Source organism: Vipera ursinii (assembly GCF_947247035.1).
Source record: "Vipera ursinii genome assembly, chromosome: 2".
NCBI lineage: Eukaryota > Metazoa > Chordata > Lepidosauria > Squamata > Viperidae > Vipera > Vipera ursinii.
In genome coordinates this window covers 291,015,686-291,031,991 of record NC_139513.1, presented here as the reverse complement: position 1 = coordinate 291,031,991, position 16,306 = coordinate 291,015,686, and the positions used below count along the sequence as shown (strand labels likewise).

General features: G+C 45.6%; 3 protein-coding genes across 3 annotated transcripts in view; 1 reads left to right on the top strand and 2 right to left on the bottom strand.

Annotated features, from left to right (window-relative positions):
* UBAP2 (ubiquitin associated protein 2) overlaps positions 1-14,549 on the top strand; it is a gene marked incomplete at its 3' end in the record, with an annotated part of 115,056 nt that extends 100,507 nt beyond the window's left edge. The window contains exons 21-22 of the mRNA XM_083353539.1: positions 323-370; positions 14,310-14,549. Of these exons, the coding sequence (XP_083209665.1) occupies positions 323-370; positions 14,310-14,549 (288 nt within the window). The remainder of the gene's footprint in view (positions 1-322; positions 371-14,309) is intronic.
* The window catches only part of TPGS2 (tubulin polyglutamylase complex subunit 2), a 409,136-nt gene that overhangs the window by 85,670 nt on the left and 307,160 nt on the right, over positions 1-16,306 (bottom strand). The window lies entirely within an intron of this gene.
* Positions 2,998-5,892, bottom strand: LOC310633753 (interferon type A1/A2-like). The gene is made up of 2 exons (XM_083351626.1): positions 5,180-5,892; positions 2,998-3,501 (listed from the first exon to the last, which is right to left on the bottom strand). Exons 1-2 carry the CDS (start codon positions 5,506-5,508, stop codon positions 3,261-3,263), a joined length of 570 nt encoding a protein of 189 aa, XP_083207752.1. The 5' UTR covers positions 5,509-5,892; the 3' UTR covers positions 2,998-3,260.

Here is a 16,306-nt window from a genome sequence, read left to right as displayed (position 1 = left end):
ACCTTCAATTCTACGTGGGAAAAAAACCCGAATGACCAAAGATCCACATACAAACACCCGCGAAAACCTCAGAAAACATACACACACACACACACACACACACACACACACACACGTGTGCGTGCGTACACATTTATGTAAATGTACATATATGTGTATATATGTATATGTGTGTATACACATACATTCTATACACACACACACACACACACACACACACACACACACACACACAGGAAGGAAACTATCTTTGCTGGTGAGAGGTACCCCAAAGATTTCTTAATTTTGTGATTGTGTGTGTGGTTTTCTTGTCTTTAAACAGATTTATGGTTATGATGATCTTCAGATGCTCCAATCCAGGCTACCTGTAGTAAGTAACATTTTCCAACGATGTTTTTCTCATTTTTACAGATCTTAGATGCCACTCAATCTTAGATGCCACTTTCCATGTGTGTATGTGTGTGTGTATATATATAAATGTACATGGAAATTGGGCAGATTGAGCATTCCTGTGTCTTTTTCATTGCAAAAACCAGGGTAGCTTTCCAGCCTTTGCAGTTCTTATAAAAGGTAAAGGTTCCCCCGCACACACGTGCTAGTCGTTTCCGACTCTAGGGGCCGGTGCTCATCTCCGTTTCAAAGCCGAAGAGCCAGCGCTTGTCCGAGGACGTCTCCGTGGTCATGTGGCCGGCATGACTAGACGCCAAAGGCGCACGGAACGCTGTTACCTTCCCACCGGAGTGGTCCCTATTTTTCTACTTGCATTTTTACGTGCTTTCGAACTGCTAGGTTGGCAGAAGCTGGGACGAGTAGAGGGAGGTGGTCGTGGTTACAACCAGACAAGATTTCTTTTCACACTGCATCTTGACCTTTATGTATCAGTTTTTCCTTCTCACCAAAAGGCTAGATAAAGGAAAGCTGGTGTGTCACATGGTAGTATTCTCACAGTTGTTTCAGCCAGGTGCACTTATTGGGGTTCCAGCCTTTGCATAACAGTTTTTCTGCCTCCTTTATAACGGAATAACAAAGAGTTGGCTTTGGAGGTCTTCTAGTCCAACCCCCTGCTCAGGCAGGAGACCCTATACCATTTAAGACAAAGAGTTGTCTATTCTTGTCTTAGAAACCTCCATTGTTGGAGCACCCACAGCTTCTTGAGGCAAGCTGTTCCACTGGTTAATTGTTCTCACTGTCAGGAAGTTTCTCCTTAATTCCAGGTTGCTTCTCTCCTTGATTAGTTTCCATCTGTTGCTTCTTGTCCTGCTTTCAGGTGCTTTGGAGAATACTTTGATCCCCTCTTCTTTGTGACCCCCTCAAAGATTTGAAGCCTGCTGTCATGTCCTTTTTGTTAAACTAGCCATCCCCAAATCCTGCAACCGTTCTTCATATGTTTTAGCCTCCAGGTTTCATTTGTGTGTGTGTGTGTGTGTGTGTGTGTGTGTGTGTGTGTGTGTGTGGTACCATTAAGATTCTTTTTAGTTTGACAAGGTTCTCTCCAGCACTGTATTCCATTTGCCTATCAAGAGAGGTTCTTGTGGGTTTTGTGTCTCTGAAAGGTCTCCTGTGTCTGTTCTGTGCAATTTTGTGTTGGTTTGCCATATCATTTATAAGGTAAAATTGAATAGGTAAAAAAAAGCCTGCTCTTTTGTTGAAAGTGAAAAGAACCAGAATTGGAGGGGTGGACCTCGGGAGACCTAACTGACCTCTTAGAATGGGAGGACAGGATTGTATTAATAGTCATTGAGTACTGGTGATAAATCACCTTTGTTAGTACCGTGGCAGCTTCAAACAGCCATAAGTCAAGGGCTTCCTGTAAAAGGTGCAAACTGCCACTCTGTTCTTACCCCTACATTTTCTGGAGGGGGCCGATCCTCAGAACCAGGTTGCAGGTCCCCTTGTTCAGGTCGGTCATAACTTTGAACAATCATTAAGCAACCAGTCTACCTGGATTGCTGTGCCACAAATAATGTTATTGAGAAACTAAAGAGAGCAGGTTTGCTCTAGTGGTTGAGTCACTAGGCTAGAAAATGGGAGTCAGTGAGCTCTAGTCCTGCCTTAGCTATGAGAGTTAGCTGGGTGACTATGAGCCAATCACTAGGAGTCAGTGAGTTCCAGTTGTGCCTCAGGCATGAAAGCTGGCTGGGTGACTTTCGGCCAAACACCAAGAGACTGAGTTCTAGTCCTGCCTTAAGACATGAAAGCTGGCTGGGTGACTTTGGGCCATTCACCAGGAGACGGTGAGTTCTAGTCCCGCTTTAGTCATGAAAGCCGGCTGGGTGACTTTGGGCCATTCACCAGGAGACGGTGAGTTCTAGTCCCGCTTTAGGCATGAAAGCCAGACGGGTGACTTTGGGCCAGTCATTCTCTTTCAGTCCAGCTCACCTCATAGGCTTCTTGTTGTGGGGAAAATAGGAACAAGAAGTTGTGTTGGATTTGTTCACTGCCTTGAGTTATTTGTAAAAATAATACAGGCAGGATACAAACATATAATGCAGGGCCAAACGTCCACCTAATAAGTAAGCATTGAACCCCATTCTCTGCTCCTAAGGCCATTTTATCAAAGGCAAAGTGAAGAGTCTCAGAGACAGACTGTTGGAACAAAACCTGCCTGGAGTCCTATATCCAGGTAGTCCTCAACGTACGATCACGATTGAGCCCAAGATTCATGTTGTTAAGTGAAACATTTGTTAAGTGAGTTTTGCCCCATTTTAGGACCTTTCTTGCCAGAGTTGTTAAGTGAATCATTGCAGTTGTTAAGTGACTAACACAGTTGTTAAGTAAATCTGACTTCCCCATTGACTTTGCTTGTCAGAAGGTCACAAAAGGGGGTCACATGACCCCAGGACAGTGCGACGGTCATAAATTTGAGACAGTTGTGAAGCATCTGAATGTAAGTCACATGATGCTGCAATGGTCATAAGCGTGACAAACGATCCTAGGTCACTTTTTGTAAGTTCAGTCGGTCACTAAATGAACGACTAGCTGTCGTTTTCTTTTAAAAAAACTTTTATTACAAAACATAGCCTTTCAGAATAAATAAATCAAGGTTTGAACACGTTAAAAACTATTGAAAGCCCAGTGGGTAGAGCTTGGTTCAAAAACGAACCTTAATGCTTTCTTGTGGTTCTACTTTAAAGTTACTCTTAATTTAATCTTTCATTGAATGCAACATTTAATTCAACATTTGTATCGTTTGTAAAAATAATAATAAGGGCGGGGCTGAAATAAATAACATAAATAAAATAAATAGGTAAAAATGCACTTTAGATCTTCATTCTCCTGGTCAGTCTGTCCACATAGATGAAATCCACCTGCATTTCATGTCTTGTAAACTCCTGCGTGCACTTATCAAGTCCCTTCTCTTTGAGGAAATTCCCGAAGCTGTGGAAATATTTCTTCAGTTGCAACTTGTGCATCCATTCCTCCTTCCTTTTTCCCAGTGTGGTTTTTTCTCCGAGGCACCTCTGGATCCTTTCAGCTTGTGCGTGCAACTTCTCGAGAAACCTAGAATCACAAAACAGTCAGAGAATGTCTCTGGAGATTCTCAATCTTCCAGGTCAGGGCTTTTCAACCAGTGGTACGGGTACCACCTGTGGTACATTGGCACCTGGCAGGTGGTACGCGGCCATCCTACAAAAGTGTTAGCGGAGGAGGGGAATGAGCTGAACCGGTGGCAGCACCGCACAAGCCTGAGCGAGAGACGGCTGGAGCTGCAGGGCTGTCAGGGCTCAGCGGAAGCCCCAGGATCAGCGCCAGGCTCCAGCTGGAGCTCGGTGCTGATCCTGCCATTTCTGAGCCCAGAAGAAGCGCCGATCAGCTGGAATGTTGCAGCATCTCCAGGGTTTTGCGATTTGCATTCAGATGCTTGGCAACTGATTCATATTTATGACAGTCACAGTGTCCCAGGATCAGGTGAAGTGACCAAAACCTGCTGCAACCACCCAGCGGGGGTGGAATAAAAACCAAACGCCCACTCCACCCCACCCCCGCTGCCAATCCTCAACAGAAATGCTCACATCAATGAAAACCTCGGACAGGAGGAAGAGCGCCACTGGGTGGGCAGACAGGGGGCAACTTTTTTCACTGCCATTGTAACTTCGAACAGTCACTAGGGGAACTATTCTAAGTCGAGGACTACCTGTACTTCATTACTTTTTTCCCTTTTTTTTTTTTTTGGTCATCAGGTTTTTGACCCCTGGGTAGGCAACTGGTGGTACTCGGATGTTGCCATATCCTAAAAGTGGTACAATGGGTGAAAAGGTTGAAAAGCCCTGCTTTTCCAGGTCACGGTTGTCCCAATGGTGCTTTTTCAAAAAGCAACCGGACTTTGTTTTTCCTTGAAGACCTTTCGCTCCTCATCCAAGAAGCTTCTTCGGCGCTGACTCAACTGAAGAAGCTCCAGAACTAAAGCCAGAACTGAAGAAGCTTCTTGGGTAAGAAACGAAACGTCTTCAAGGAGAAAAAAATTGTCCAGTTATTTGCTTTTTGAAAACGCACCATTGGGATTTTTTCGAAAACGTTCCTCTTCTCAGCCAAGAAGCTTCTTCAGTTCTGAAGTACTGATCTGAAGAAGCTTTCCGGATGAGAAGCGAGACGTTTTCGAAGAAAGAAAGAAAATCCAAGAAAGTCCAGTTGCCTTTTGGAAAAGCACCTTTGGGGAGCTACCTTACAGGGATGTTGTTGGGAGGGGTGGGAGAAAAATTGGAAAACTTAAGTCTTCCGTCTGCTACCTGGAGCGCCTGGAGAAGAGCAGGACAAAATTTAACAATAAATTAAATCAGAATCCTTTCTCCAGTGCTTTTGGATGGCTACAACTTTCCCTGCTTTTTTTAAATTTATTAATGATAATTGTTAATCATTGATAAATTATTTACTAAAAATGTCCAGTTGCCTTTTTTTTTTTTAAAAAAAAAAAGCACCTTTGGGGACGAAACAGTAGGGTTTGAGAGGAAAAAATATTTCATTACTCTTCATTACTCAACCACTTTGTCTCACTCCCTGGATCCCACTATACTACCAGGTAGTTCTCAACTTACGACCCCGATTGAGCCCAAAATAGCTGAGCGAAACGTTTGCTAAATGAGTTTTGCTCCATTTGGCGACCTTTCTGGCTCCAGTTGTTAAGTAAATCACTGTCGTAAGTCAAGGACTTACGCGTGGAGAAGAAAAAAAACTGACTGACCTTTTTCGCAACGTGGCCTTCCACGCAACCCACAGATGGTCGTCCCTTAAGAGAAGCAAGAAGCCATGAAGTATGTCCAGGACGGCTTTGGTGGCAGCCTGGGGCTGTTGTATTTCGAGGATTTTTATCGGAAAACTGAAGGCTGGCATCTTCGATAGACACTCTGGAGGAAGCTTCCCCTTCATTCCTTTCAGCAGCTCCAGACTCTGCTGGTTGAATCTTTGCTGTTGCAGTTTCAGAAGGTCGCAATTTCGTCCTGAGGCTGGAAGAGCCAGCAGGAGCACCAGGCAGAGCAGCCCCACGGGCACCGTAGTCATTTTGGCTGACATGGAAGGATCCGAAGAGGTCACAGCTCTGGGTTTTGTGACGGTCCCCCTCTGTGGTCCAACAGCACTGAAGAGACCCGCTCTGGCGTCCTCCTTTATGCATTTTGTAGCCCATGTTGCTTTTCATCATTTCTCTCCTGAATTCCCCTGGTTTCATTTTCAGTTTCCAGTTTCTACTTTCAGGGGAGTTTTCACCTCTGATGTAACTTTTTGGTGGGGTCGGTAGGACTTAGATCAAGGGTGTCAAACTGCCGGCCCGCGGGCTGGACACATCATGCGGAAGCCGCAGAGCCCACCCCATTGCCGGCAAACAGCCACAGGATACGTCACGTGACGCCGCGAGTTTGACACATCTGGCTGAGATGCTCGTAGCTGTGTTCAGGCCTCTTTTTCTCTCTTCCACCTCAGAAAATGATATTTCTTACCCACCCACCCCTTCCTTCCACCCCGAATACCCCCAACAGCTCTCCTAGGCTGGATGTTTCATTGCCTGCAAGTGCGACACTTGGAGTCTCGCAAACGGCGGAAAGCACGCGGTAGAGGCAGTTCTCGACGTCCAAGAGTTGTGCCCCATTTCATGAGCTCTTTTGTCCCCAGTTGTTAAGCGAATCGCTGAAGTTATTGTGCAAATCATGCGGTCGTTAATGAATCTGGCTTCCCCCCCCCCCCCGGACTTTGGAAGGTTCATGGAGGGTGAACCGCATGACCTTGGGAGACGGCAACCGTCATATATTTATTTATTTATTTTAATCCCATTTATATCCCGCCCTTCTCCGAAGACTCAGGGCGGCTTACAAGCTTAGCAGTAGCCTTCATTCTATGTATATACCTGCTTATTAGGGCTTTCACACACACCCCAAGCGGCATTATTACAAAGTCAGCTTATTGCCCCCAACAATCTGGGTCCTCATTTTACCTACCTCAGAAGGATGGAAGGCTGAGTCAACCTTGAGCCTGGTGGGACTCGAACCTGCACTAATTGCAGGCAGCTGGTGTTACTTAAGGAGGCATCAGCCCACTGCTCCACCAAGGCTCTTTTTATATGCCCGCCAGTTGCCAAGCATCTCAATTTGGATCACGTGACTATGGGAATTCCGCAAGGGTCATAAATGTGAAAACCGCCTACCGTAAGTCTTTTTTTCCACTGCTGTTGTCCCTTTTCAACGGTCACTAAATGAATGGCTGTAAGTCGAGGACTACCTGTCAAGCGGGTTGAATGTCATCAGTGCGCGCTCTTAAGCGGGGGAAGTGAAAGCACATCACTCTGCATTGGTCCTCTCCCAGCTGGATTACCGCAGTCTGCTCCGCATGGGGCTCTCCTTGAAGAGTATTCGGAAGCGAGACCTGGTACAGGACGGGGCAACGCCGACTGTTCTGGGGGCCTCCTTGGCTGGCCCTATTTTGCTATTTTAGCCACTGCCAAGCCTTCTTGTTACCCCGCTCGGCCCAATTTTAACAGTTTCATTTCGTCTTTTCAAATTCTGATAAGTTCATCAAAATATAAACCATAAAGGAAAATGAAAAAAAAAAAACAATGAGAAACTAGAGCAGGGGTGTCAAACTCAATTTCACGGAGGGCCGCATCAGCATTGCGGTTGCCCTCAGGGGGCCGGGTGGGTGTGGCCTACTGGGTGGGTGTGGCTAGAGTGCGTATGGCCTACTGGGTGGGCGTGGCCAGCTCTACATCGTTGGCATGAAGGGTGCCTATGGGGGCCTGGGCAGGAGTGGGACAGATCTGAGGGTCTCTGGCAGAAGGAGGGTCTCTGGGCCAGGGCCAAGGCAGCGGGGGCCGTTCCCTCACTGTTTCCAGGATGGCTTCGCGGGCCGCATGAAACCACTTCGCGGGCCGGATCCGGCCCCCGGGCCTTGTGTTTGACGTGTCTGAACTAGAGGAAGCAAAAGGAATGTGTAAAAGTACAAAGTTGAAACTGTCAGGTTGTTACCTTCCGCTGTGCTAAAGAAAGAGCCGGAAGTCAACGTTCCCCCCCCCTCTTCTTTTTTCTCCCTTTCCCCTCCTTTTACTTTCCCCTTCTCTTCCCCCTTAATAGCACATTTTCTCTCCCCTTCCCTTTTTTTTCCCCCTTCCTTCCAGTTTCCCATTCTTTTTTATTTCCCTACCTACGTTACATTTTGATAAAACTCTTTGAACAGTTTTTAAACTGAGGTCTGCGGAAGGTCTCTTCGAACGGGAGCGAGTGGGGCGGGTCAGGTGCATTGGGGCTGAGTGCGATACTGTTGTGGCGTGAGCCGCCAGGGTTGCCGAGTTTGCTTCCAGGTCCATTTCGAGGTGTTGGTAACCACCTTTATTATTATTATTTTATTATTATTATTATTATTATTATTATTATTATTATTATTATTATTATTATTATTATATTTATTTATTTTATTTTAATTCCATTTATATCCCGCCCTTCTCCGAAGACTCAGGGCGGCTTACAAGCTTAGCAGTAGCCTTCATTCTATGTATATGCCTGCTTATTAGGGCTTTCACACACACCCCAAGCGGCATTATTACAAAGTCAGCTTAATTGCCCCCAACAATCTGGGTCCTCATTTTACCTACCTCGGAAGGATGGAAGGCTGAGTCAACCTTGAGCCTGGTGGGACTCGAACCTGCACTCATTGCAGGCAGCTGGTATTACTTAAGGAGGCATTAGCCCACTGCTCCACCAAGGCTAATAATAATAATAATAATAATAATAATAATAATAATAATAATAATAATAATAATAATAATAATAATAATAATAATAATAATATTTGTATACCGCCCTTCTCCCGAAGGACTCAGGGCGGTGAACAGGGCAAACATATAAAAGTACAAAGATACAAAAGTTTAAAAAGAATTAAACGAAATGCCCAAGCTAAAACAATAGGTAAACAATAAAATCCCAACCCATCCCCCATCAGGCCAGGCCGGCTTGTTCGAACAAATAAGTCTTCAGATCGCGCCAGAAGGAGCGAAGGTCGGGCGCCATCCGGCGCTCAACCGGCAACCGATTCCATAGCTCCGGGGCGCCCACAGAGAAGGCCCTCCCCCTGGGGGCCACCAGCCGACATTCTCTGACCGGTGGCACCCTGAGGAGGCCCTCTCCGTGGGAGCGCACGGGGCGGAGGGAAGTAAAAACTTAAAACTTTAAAACTCTCCGTGGCAGGGGACCAGGCTGACCGAGGAACCATCTTGCTCCAATGCCATTAATCCCCACCACTGCTTGCTCTGGCCCAGGAGACCTTTTCCAGACCTCAGTACAATTGTAAAGAAAGAAAGAAAGAAAGAAAGAAAGAAAGAAAGAAAGAAAGAAAGAAAGAAAGAAAGAAAGAGAGAAAGCCGAGCGGATAACAAGAAGCCTTGGCAAGGGCTAAAACAGGAAAATTGAGGATACTTTTAACAGCACCAGACAACTCCTGTCTATCCCGTATCCTTGGAAAGGACTCAAGTGCCAATTCCAGTCTATAAACATCGGGCTGATCGTGCAGCCAAGCAAATAATAAACACCACCAGAGGGAAAAAATACAAGCCAAATTGCCTAATCATAAGATCGGCAGCTTGACTTTATAGATCCTTTACTTTCAGTAAAAGTTGGCCTCTTACAATCACTGAGTATTAACATAATGGTAGTAATATAGGGATTCCTACCTCAGCAGGCAGTTGGACTAGAAGACCTCCAAGGTCCCTTTTAACTCTGTTATTCTGTTAACACTGGACTTCCTTGATTCATTTCCAATACGCTTCCTTCAATGCTTTCTTTTTAAAATAAATTGTGAACGCCCGCTGCCAAGTGAGTCATTGTTTATTAAGTATTTGGCAGCGTTAAATCCTGGGCATTACTGTCTGCTCAGTCCTGGAGCCATTTCCCCCCCCCCCCTCTCTCTCTCTCTCTTTTTGGAAATTCCAGTCTTGGAATTAAGAGTAGCTGAGATACTGAAAATAAAACAAGACACTGAAAGTGGAAGGGGAAAAAAAAAGACTTTTCCAAATATGGACAAGGAAGTAGTGACTCAATCTCCTTCAGATGATTTCATACAGCAATAACTGAATGTGATCAAGGGAAGATTTGTGCAAATTCATGCCTAATTTTTAGTCGGGTACTCTTTCGAAGAAGGTGAAAACGAAACAGGAGAAAGTGGCATACCAAGAAAGAATTTTGTAATACCTTGGAACATAAACGAGATGGTGATTCTCTGAAATATTACTGAAGTACAGCTTAGCCCCGACCAGCTGTGTCCCCTTAACTGCTTCCTACATCCAAAGCTATAACTTCAGCCCATTGTTTAGGTTGCCCCCACTCAAAACTGGCTGGACTCCAGATGCTGTTCATATGACATAGACTATACTAAGAAAATTGGTAATAATGAACAACATAAATATTATTTTATTATTATTTATTAATTTTTTATACTGCCCTTCTCCCGAAGGACTCAGGGCGGTGTACAGGGCAATAAATATCAAAATACGAAATACAAAAGTTAAAAATCATTAAATAATTATGCCCGATGTAGTACATTGGTTAAAATCCATGTTAAAACCCCAGACCCCAAACCCATCAGACCAGGCCGGCTTGTTCAAATAAATAAATTTTTAGATCACGTTGGAAGGAGCGAAGGTTGAGGGCCATCCGGAGCTCAACTGGTAAGCGGTTCCACAGGTCTGGCGCGCCCACAGAGAACGCCCTCCCCCTGGGGGTCACCAGTCGACATTCTCTGACCGGTGGCACCCTGAGGAGGCCCTCTCTGTGGGAGCGCACTGGACGGAGGGAGGTTGACGCCAGCAGCAGGTGTTGCCATAGGTAATCCGGACCCATGCCATGTAGGGCTTTATAGGTCATCACCAGCACCTTGAATCTCACCCGGAGGGCAACTGGAAGCCAATACAGCTCACAGAGCAGAGGTGTAACATGGGAGTATCGGGAGACCCCCAACACAATTCATGCGGCCGCATTTTGCACCAGCTGAAGCCTCCGAGTGGTCCTCAAGGGCAGCCCCATGTAGAGAGCATTGCAGTAGTCTAACCAAGAGGTCACGAGCGCATGAGTGACTGTACGCAAGGCATCCCCGTCCAGATAGGGCCGCAACTGGCGCACCAGGCGAACCTGGGCGAAGGCCCCCCTAGTCACAGTTACTATATGATCTTCTAAGGAAAGCTGTGAATCTAGGAGGACACCCAAGTTGCGGGCCCTATCTACTGGGGGTAATAACTCACCTCCCATAGTAAGAGGTGGAATAATCTGAATTTCCTGAGATGCCGGCACGCACAGCCAGTCTTGTCAGGGTTGATCCGAAGCCTGTTCCTCCCCATCCAGACCCAGACCGCCTCCAGGCAACGGGACATCACGTCGAGGGCATCATATACCAGCAATCCTGGACTTGCGATTCCAATTGAGTCCAAACTCACAGTTGTTAATTGAGTTTTGCCCCATTGTATGACCTTTCTGGCCACAGTTGTTAAGTGAATCACTGCAGGGGTTAAATTAGTAACGCGGTTGTAAAGTGAGTCTGGCTCCCCCCATTGACTTTTGCTTGTCAGGAGGTCACAAAAGGGGATTACGTGATCCCGGGACACTGCGACCGTCATAAATAAGAGTCAGTTCCCCCAAGTATCTGAATTTTGATCACATGACCATGGAGGTGCTGAAATGGTCGTAAGTGGGAGAACTGGTCCTGTCACTTTTTTTCAGTGCCATTGTAACTTTGGGCCACTGAATGAAATAATGTAAGTCGAGGACTGCTTATACTGCAAAACTTTAAAGGTATTGAATTCTCAAAGGCCCCGTGAAACGGTTCCAAGTTTCAATCAGTTCAGTACAATCATGGGTGATCAAGGTCCACTCCTAGTGAAGACTGTTCCATAAAACATTTAAAATACCCCAAAATATTCTCCCACTTCATAAAAAAACTGGGAACCTCTTTAGCAATTTCCCCTCGAAGATCACCTCAACCTGGTCAGCCTTGGTGTCATTATTGTTGATAAATATTTATTTAATGGCACACTGTGATATTCTACATTTTTGAACCTAGAACCAACCTACAACTAAGGAGAAATTTCCTGACAATCGATCAGTGGAATAGCTTGGCTCCAGAAGTTGTGGGTGCTCCAATACTGAAGGTCCTCAAGAAGAGGTTGGACACCCACTTGTCTGGAATGGTATAGGGTCAACTGCTCGAGCAGTGGGGTTAGACTAGAAGACCTCCAAGGTCCCTTCCAATTCTGTTATTCTGTTATTCTTCCTATTTCTCTGCTATAAGAGCTTCTGGGGCTGCAGGAGGCTCCAGCTTAAAAAAAAATGGGCTTGGTTTCCTCGTATTCCAGCCTCACCCGAGTGAACCCACAATCCATTGTAAATCTTTTCTTTTTTGAAAAAGAAACCAAGATAGATTTTAACAAGATAAGTATGGTGTTTTTAAAATTTTGCTGTTTAATATAAGTTGATTCAAAGCACAAAAAAAAAACTTCCTTAAATTTGCCTTGACTCTTGCGTTTAAGTCCGTCAGAACTTTGAACAGTTGCTAAGTGACCGGTCGTAAGTCAAAGACTACCTGTAGCCTAGGCTGTAATCTGGTTTTAGAAATACAGGTAATGCTCAACTTACAACCATTCTTCTTAGTGACCGTTCAAAGTTACAACAACACTGAGAAATGTGACTGACCACCGTGGCAGCATCCCCAGGGTCACATCAACAGAATTCGGGCACTTGGCAACTGGCTTATATTTATTTATTTATTTATTTTTTTATTTTCATTCTATTTATAGCCCGCTCTTCTCCGAAGACTCAGGGCGGCTTACAAACTTAGCAGTAGCCTTCATTCTATGTATATGCCTGCTTATTAGGACTTTCACACACACCCCCAAGCGGCATTATTACAAAGTCAGCTTAATTGCCCCCAACAATCTGGGTGCTCATTTGACCTACCTCGGAAGGATGGAAGGCTGAGTCAACCTTGAGCCTGGTGGGATGCGAACCTGCACTAATTGCAGGCAGCTGGTGTTACTTAAGGAGGCATCAGCCCACTGCTCCACCAAGGCTTGCGCTGTCCCAGGGTCATGTGATCAGCATTTGTAACCTTCCCACTGGATTGGGGGAAGCCAGATTTGCTTAAGGACCACACAATTCATTTAACAATTGCAGTGATTTGCTAAACTGCGGGCAAAAAGGTCATAAAATTAACATAACTCACTTAAGAGTTTGACCCTGACTGGCTCAAGGTTGACTCAGATTTCCATCCCTCCTCCGAGGTCAGTAAAATATGGACCCAGATTGTTTGGGGGGGGGGGGGCAAGAGGCTGACTCTGTAAACTGCTTAGAGGGCTGTAAAAAGCCCTATGAAGTGGTATATAAGTTGCTATTGCGATAGGTAGGTAGGTAGGTAGATTAAATAATAATAAGTTGGAAGGGACCTTGGAGGTCATCTAGTCCAACCCCCTGCTCAGGCAGGAAACCCTATACCATTTCAGGCAAATGGCGGTCTAGTCTCTTCTTAAAAACCTCCAGTGTTGGAGCATTCACCGCTTCTGGAGGCAGGTTGTTCCACTGGTTAATTGTTTTCACTGTCAGGAAGTTTCTCCTTAGTTCTAGGTTGCTTCTCTCCTTGACTAGTTTCCATCCGTTGCTTCTTGTCCTGCTTTCAGGTGCTTTGGAGAATAGCTTGACTCCCTCTTCTTTGGGGCAGCCCCTGAGATATTGGATCACTGCTATCATGTCACCCCTCACCCTTCTCTTCGTTAAACTACACATACCCAATTCCAGCAACCGTTCCCTATAGATAGGTAGGTAGGTAGGTAGGTAGGTAGGTAGATAGATAGAGTGAGTGAGTGAGTGAGTGAGTGAGTGAGTGAGTGAGTGAGTAGTGGCCAAAATTGTGGAAACCTTTTGGGAAACGTGTACAGTAGAAATGCCACCTTTGGTTAAGTTTCTACCAATTTTTTCCCCAATTTCTTTATAACTGTAGCCTCGTTCACTTAATAATTCTATTTTACCTCACTTTCTGGGCGACCAGTCAACTCTTTGCACCATTACTTTAATTTTATTACGTTTTACAAGCTCAGTAAATGAAAGAACACAAAAAAATCCAGCCAGCTTGATAGCGATCACATAACCCACTGACAAATGTCCTCCTCTCAGCTTCAAAACAGGACATCATTAACTGAATCCTACTGTGATCTGATTGGCTCATTGCCAAAACAAGATGACACCTGATTGGCTCTCTAAACACTCATGCTCATTGGCTACAGTCAGATGAAGGAAAGCTAGCTGATACCAACCTAAGCAAGTTGTGCTTCCTTTTCTGGTTATTTGGCTATAGCTTTTTCATAGAATACAGTACAGATAATTGAACTAATTTTGTTGCATTACATTCTTGATTAAATTATCTTTCCATTGATATACAATTTTATGGTGCTACTCCCCCCCAAAAGTGGTGCTATTAGCCATCAAACCTCAAAAATACACTTTTCCCCAAAAGGTTTCCACAATTTTGGCCACTGCTGCAGGTTGATATAGAGCCATGGAGACGCAGTGGTTAGAATGCAGTATTACAGGGTAATTGTGCCGACTGCCAGAAGTTCGATCTTAACGGGGCTCAAAATTGACTCCGCCTCCCATCCTTCCGAGATCAGTAAAATGAGGAGCCAGATTGTTGGGGACAAGAGGCTGACGATAAACCATTCAGAGAGGACTGCAAAGTGCTGTGAAGCGGTACATAAGTGCTATTGCTGTTGCCTTGCTTAACAACAGAAACTTTGGACTCTGTTGTAGTCGTAAGTTGAGGACTACCTGTAGATAATTCTGTTGCTTTCCTGTTTGTAGGATTACTATGGAATCACATTCCCTGCTCCTGCGAACCTGACCAGCAGAGACGGAGCCCTTGCTAACAACCCTTACTCAGGTGAGGCAATGTACAGGTGCGGCTGTGGACCTCCGGTGTCCATGCCAGGTTGCCTGTTGCTTAACTGTTGCATTGCGCTGGCTACCATGGTGGACGTCCATTCCTTCCTGTGCCTTTTCCATCAACCCCAAGAAGACCAAAAACTTCAGAGTCATATTTGATTGTCAATGCTGCAAACATTGACATGTTTTTGCACTGACAATATAAGACAGGGCTTTTCAACCTGTGGTACGGGTACCCCCTGTGGTACATTGGCACCTGGCAGGTGAGACGCGACCATCCTAGAAAAGGGGTAGCAGAGGAGGGGAATGAGCTGAACCGGTGGCAGCACCGCACAAGCCTGAGCGAGAGACGGCTGGAGCTGCAGGGCTGTCAGGGCTCAGCGGTAACGCCAGGATCAGCCTTTCTTCGGGGCTGTCAGGGCTCAGTGGAAGCGCCAGGATCAGCGCCAGGCTCCAGCTGGAGCTTGGCACTGATCCTGGCACTTCTGAGCGCAGAAGAAGCACCGATCAGCTGGAATGTTGCAGCATCTCCAGGGTTTTGTGATTTACATTCAGTTGCTTGGCAACTGATTCATATTTATGACGGTCACAGTGTCCTAGCGTCATGTGAAGTGACCAAAACCTGCTGCAACCACCCAGCAGAGGGGGGGAAATAAAAACCAAACACCCCCACCCCACCCCTGCTGCCAATCCTCAACAGAAATACTTGCAACAATGAAAACCTCGGATAGGAGGAAGAGCGCCCCCGGGTGGGCAGGCAGGTGTCTTGCTCGGCTGTGGCTTGGGGGGCACTTTTTTCAGTGCCATTGTAACTTCGAACAGTCACTAAGCGAACTGTTGTAAGTCGAGGACTACCTGGACTTCATCAGTTGTTTTTTTTTTTTTTTTTTTGGTCATCAAGTTTTTGACCCCTTGCTAGGCAGCTGGTGGTACTCGGATGTTGCCATATCCTAAAAGTGGTACAATGGGTGAAAAGGTTGAAAAGCCCTGATATAAGAGACAGTCTGTTTCTTTAACCTCTTTGCTTTGAATCCCTGGGGGTGGGGGGGATGTCAACCGGATGTTTTGAGAAGATAAGAAAAGCCGGTGCACAGAAAGGGAAGTGAAACTTCATATGTAAAACTGATTGGATAATGTGATTTATGACGTGTATGAAATGATGGGTTTGGGGGGTGGGGGAGATTTCAGATTCTGGCATCCCTCCATGAGTGCCGATGCTTCCTTTCATTATGAAGATTTATTAGATGAAACAATGCTTGAAATTTGTTTGAACTCTCTCATTTATCGGAACCGTGACATTGAGGTCATCTCCAGGGCTTTTGCTCCCCTGGAGATAAACCTCATCCTCACCGAGGCTGTTGCTGTAAAAGTGGGAGCATGTCTATATCAGGGTGTGAATTAGGAACAAATTGGGATGCCATTTCGTATTCTCTTCACTCACTCAGGGAATGAGTGGAGTCTTTATCTCCTTTTATTTTATTTTTATTTTATTTTAATTCCATTTATATCCCGCCCTTCTCCGAAGACTCAGGGCGGCTTACAAGCTTAGCAGTAGCCTTCATTCTATGTATATGCCTGCTTATTAGGGCTTTCACACACACACCCCCCAAGCGGCATTATTACAAAGTCAGCTTATTGCCCCCAACAATCTGGGTCCTCATTTTACCTACTTCGGAAGGATGGAAGGCTGAGTCAACCTTGAGCCTGTTGGGATGCGAACCTGCACTAATTGCAGGCAGCTGGTGTGACTTAAGGAGGCATTAGCCCACTGCTCCACCAAGGCTTACATTTTACATTACATCTCACATGTAATCCCTGTGCCTTGACCAGCAGACTTCTAGGAAACACAAGCTTTCCCATCGTCTGGACTATCTTAACTCCTCTCGTGGTTTTCTTCTACACACACTTTCTGTTGA